General features: G+C 50.5%; 1 protein-coding gene across 1 annotated transcript in view; it reads right to left on the reverse strand.

Moving 5' to 3' along the window:
- Positions 1-442: 442 nt before the first annotated feature.
- Foxa3 (forkhead box A3) overlaps positions 443-4525 on the reverse strand; it is a 10822-nt gene continuing 6739 nt past the window's right edge. The window contains exon 2 of the mRNA XM_005370257.2: positions 443-2134. Within this exon, the coding sequence (XP_005370314.1) occupies positions 1157-2134 (978 nt within the window). The 3' untranslated portion in view covers positions 443-1156. The remainder of the gene's footprint in view (positions 2135-4525) is intronic.

Below are 4525 nucleotides of genomic sequence, written 5' to 3' on the forward strand. Positions count from 1 at the left end.
CACACACACACACACACACACACACTCACAAGCCCTCAAGTCTTCTATTCTTTCCCATTCTTCCCCCAAAGTGAACCCGTAGTTTCCATGGGTTCCTGGAGCTCAGAGTTCCAGGTGTGTGTGTGTGTGTGTATGCGCACAGGTGTACGTGCCCCCGTGTTGTGTTGTGTGTGTCTGCAAAGTGGGGGTAGGGCGATGGCCTTGGACACTGGCAAAGCCACCTCCCCTCTGGCTCCAGTACTGCGGGGGCTGCTGTCTGAGCAAACTGTCCTTGGGGTCAGGGACAACAAAGAGCCAAAGGTCACGTTGCTGCATTCCCCTAGCCCTTCCCCCCCAGAGGCCACCAGCTCTCCAGGATGGGAAGAAGATCACAGGAACACAAATTTAGGGGTTTGAGTCCACAGGGTCCCCCAAAGAAAGAGACACTCATGAGACCGAAAAGGTGTTTTTTTAATGGCCAAACCCAGCTAGTATCCCAAGTCCCAGGCAAGAACTTGACCTCAGGAAGAGTCCCCCACACCAGCCCTTTCTCATAGCCAGGGTGGGGATGGGCTTCAGAGAAAAATCACAGTGTCTCCTCGACTCTACCCCCTCACCCAACCCACACCAAGAAGATGGTAATGACAGGCCTGTGGTTGCCATCATGGTGGGTAACAGCTGTGATGTCACCTTGCCAATATGGTGGCCCTTCGTGCATCCAGTGTGTCAAAAAGACATCGTGTGATGTGGTGGCCAACTTGGCATCTGTTATATCAAGAAGTCTGCCAAAACCAAAGAAATGATCCCAGGAAACAGTGGGCCGAAAAAGATGTGGCGTGACAGCCACACATTCAGACGGTCAATCCAGATGTCCATCACAGCTTCCGAAGGGCCACACAATATGTCATCCAACATGGAGACCCACTGGGTCAGCCAACGGCTTCACTCAGTATGGCAGCTTTCACAGTGCACCCAGCGGAGCTCTGTCACCACACAACCACCCAAGGCCCACCAGGGAGTCCACGGCAGTTACCACAGTAGCCAATGGGTCATCACAGTAATACACCAAATAACATGCTAATCAATGGGACAAGTAAAGTGTGACCAGAAGGACCAGAACCCAAGAACCTGGTGTCCGTCACAGTTAACCCCCATCACCGTGTTCCCAGCTGCCCTGCTAGGATGCGTTGAGCAGAGAGCGGGAATAGAGGCTCTGGTAGTAGACCCCTGGTTCCCCGCTCTCAGCCCCGTAGCCTCCAAACCCCACATCCAGTTTGGAAGGTGCTGGTGTCTGTTCTGACATCAGGTTGTTGATAGAGAAGGGATGGTTGAAGTTGTAGGGTGCATCCAACTTCAGTTCCCCTGGGAGCTCCAAGCCAGTGAAATAGGGTGTGGAAGAAGGGGGAGAGGCGCAGTCCAGACCCCCCACATCTTCCCCATTCTGAGCCTCGGGCTCAGAAGGCGTAGGCTGGGGCTGAGCCTGAGAGGTGACTACTGTGGCCGCTGTGGTTGTGGCAGAGGTGGCTGACCCCACCGTACCATTCCTGGTGGTTCCTTTTTTCGCCTTCTCCTCCAGCTTGAAGCGTTTCTGACGCCTAAGGTAGCAGCCATTCTCAAACATGTTTCCGGAGCTGGGATGTAAGGCCCAGTAGGAGCCTTTGCCCGGCTTGTCTGGGGAGCGTGCCACCTTGACAAAGCAGTCATTGAAGGACAGCGAGTGCCGGATGGAGTTCTGCCAGCGTTGCTGGTTCTCCCGGTAGTATGGGAAGAGGTCCATGATCCATTGGTAGATCTCACTCAGGGTCAGCATTTTGCCTGGCGCCTGTTGGATGGCCATAGTGATGAGAGAGATGTAGGAATATGGTGGCTTGGCATGGGCCAGTGGACGCCGGTACCCCTTTGCCATCTCCTTGCCAGGTACCAGCCCGGACCCTGGGGCTCCGTAGCCGGAAGTACTGTTTCCACTGTTACCACCAGTACCCAGGCCTGGGAAGGTGGGCCCCAGGGGTGCTGTGGCGGCTGGGGGTGCCAGGGGTCCTGTAGGCAGTGGGGAGGCCTGAAGCCCTCCTGGAGGGTAGGGAGAGCTGAGAGGGTTCAAGGTCATGTAGGAGTTAAGAGGGGCCATGGTGGGCACGGGAGTCACTGGAGAGTACACCTGCGGCGAAAGAAAGAGAGATGCGGTCAGTGGCTCCTCACTCCCTTCCTCAGTAAAGGAGCTCCTGAATACAGGTCCATTTATGTCTTTTCAAGAGAGGCTCACACAGCACAGCCCTAACCAGTCCCAAACTCGCTACGCCGCCAAGATGACTTGGAATTCTCCATCCTCCTGCCTCAACCTTCCAGTTGCTGGGAATACAGGCGTGGGCCATCATACCCCGCTCATCTGCCCATCTTGGCTTTTCCATCATCTTGCCCTCCCACCATTCCCTCCATTCCCTCTCTCCGGAGTAGCTGCCTGCCCATTTGCACTCAGGGTTCTGTCCCCTTCCACGCCTTCAAAGTCACGCTTGAACACAGGCTTGGGAAGGAAGCACAGGTGGTCTCAAACACCTGAGGGAGTCTCTGAAACTGGTTTCAGGTATCCGCCAGGTCAGGGCCATTTTCATTTTTTAATTCTTGTTGTTTAGTACACAGTCTCACTGTGTAGACCAGGCTGACTTGGAACTTACAGAGTTCTGTCTGCCTCGGCCTCCTGAGAGCTGAGATTAAAGGTGTGCACCACCACAGCCAAATCACCTTGAGCTCTTTAATCCACCCCCTAAAGGATCATGGACGCGAACCACTACACCTGGCTAGGCTGGCTCAAGACCATTTTTTCTTCTCTCTCTCTCCCTCTCTCTCCCTCTCTCTCCCTCTCTCTCTCTCTCTCTCTCTCTCTCTCTCCCTCCCTCCCTCTCTCTTTTTTCTTTTCAAGACAGGGTCTCTCTGTGTAACAGCCCTGGCTGTCCCGGAACTCTCTTGTAGATCAGGCTGGCCTTGAACTCACAGAGATAGATCTACCTTCCTCTGCCTCCTGATTGCTGGGATTAAAAGTCATGGGCCATCACTGACCAACTTCAAAACCATTTTCAAAATCACAGTAAAATTGTCAGTTCTACCAGGCATGGTGATACAGTCTGTAATTCCAGCTACCTGGAAAGCTAATAATCACAAATTCAGGGCCAGCCTTGGCTTCAGAGAGACTTCTAGGATATTGACCCAAAATATAATAAAAAGGGCAGGAGGTGTGACTCAGTGGCAGAGCCCCTGCCTAGAATCCCCCAGTGAGAGGCTGGGATGTGGGGATGTGGCTCAGAGGTAGACTGCTTATCTAGCATACAGGAGGACCTGGATTCAATCTCCAGTAAATCAAAAAAGAAAAATTTTGTCAACCTTTTGTACCCTCTTTCATATGGGTGCATAACGGCTTTTCATTGATCTGTGACATCCGCTATTACAGTGCGGCCAAAGGTCTAGCATGTACTCTCATATCTTGCCAGCTGTGTAGCAAAAGTAGAAGACAGCATCTCTCTTCTCACTAAATTCTTATTTATTTATTTGTCTTATTTATTTCTTTGTCTTTGAGACAGACCCTCACTGTGTGTGTAGCTAATGCTGCTCTCAAACTTATCATCCTTTTTGTTTGTTTCTTTGTTTTTTGAGACAGGGTTTCTCTGTGTTGCTTTGGAACCTGTCCTGGGGAGCTCCTGTAGACCAGGCTGGCCTCAAACTCACAGGGATCCGCCTGCCTCTGCCTCCCAAGTGCTGGGATTAAAGGCGTGCGCCACCTCTGCTGGGCTTCAATATCCTTGTTAAACAGCATCTGAAACCCCTGAGTTATACTAATAAATGATTGCTATTTTAAACTAAATTAGGGTGAGGTGGTGGTGGTGTAGGTGGTGCACACTTTTAATCCCAGCACTCAGGGGGGAGCAGCAGAGGCAGGCGGAGCTCTGTGAGTTCGAGGACAGCCAGAGCTACACAGAGAAACACTGTCTCAAAAATAAATAAATAAATAAATAAATAAATAAATAAATAGGAAAGAAAGAAAACAATAATTAACTAAATTAGGGCTAGCTAATGGCTCAGCAGGTAAAGGTACTTGCCCGGAACCCTAACAACATGAGTTCGATCCTCAGACCTACATGGGAAAAGGAGAGAGTTGATTCCTGAAAGTTGTGTACCATGACGTTTGTGGTCACGTAGACATACAAATAATAAATGCATGTAAATAAACATGGTTTTAAACTACATGAATGCATATTTTTAAATTTTAAATGATTTTAAAGCTTTGTTTTTTTTTTGGTTTTTCGAGACAGGGTTTCTCTGTGTAGCCCTGGTTGTCACAGAACTTGCTTTGTAGACAAAGCTGGCCTTGAATTCACAGAGATCCACCTGCCTCTGTGTCCCAAGTGCTGGGGTTAAAGGCAAAATTTTACTTCTGAACACAACAATTATCAATGGACACAACCCAGACAACAGAAGCTAGAGCAGGCTTGCCATCCCAGCAGTGGGGAAGGAGGGGCAGGAGGCGGCTACCTAGCAAGACTCTGAAAAACAAAACCAT

Source organism: Microtus ochrogaster, unplaced genomic scaffold, assembly GCF_000317375.1.
Source record: "Microtus ochrogaster isolate Prairie Vole_2 unplaced genomic scaffold, MicOch1.0 UNK74, whole genome shotgun sequence".
In the NCBI taxonomy this organism is placed as follows: domain Eukaryota; kingdom Metazoa; phylum Chordata; class Mammalia; order Rodentia; family Cricetidae; genus Microtus; species Microtus ochrogaster.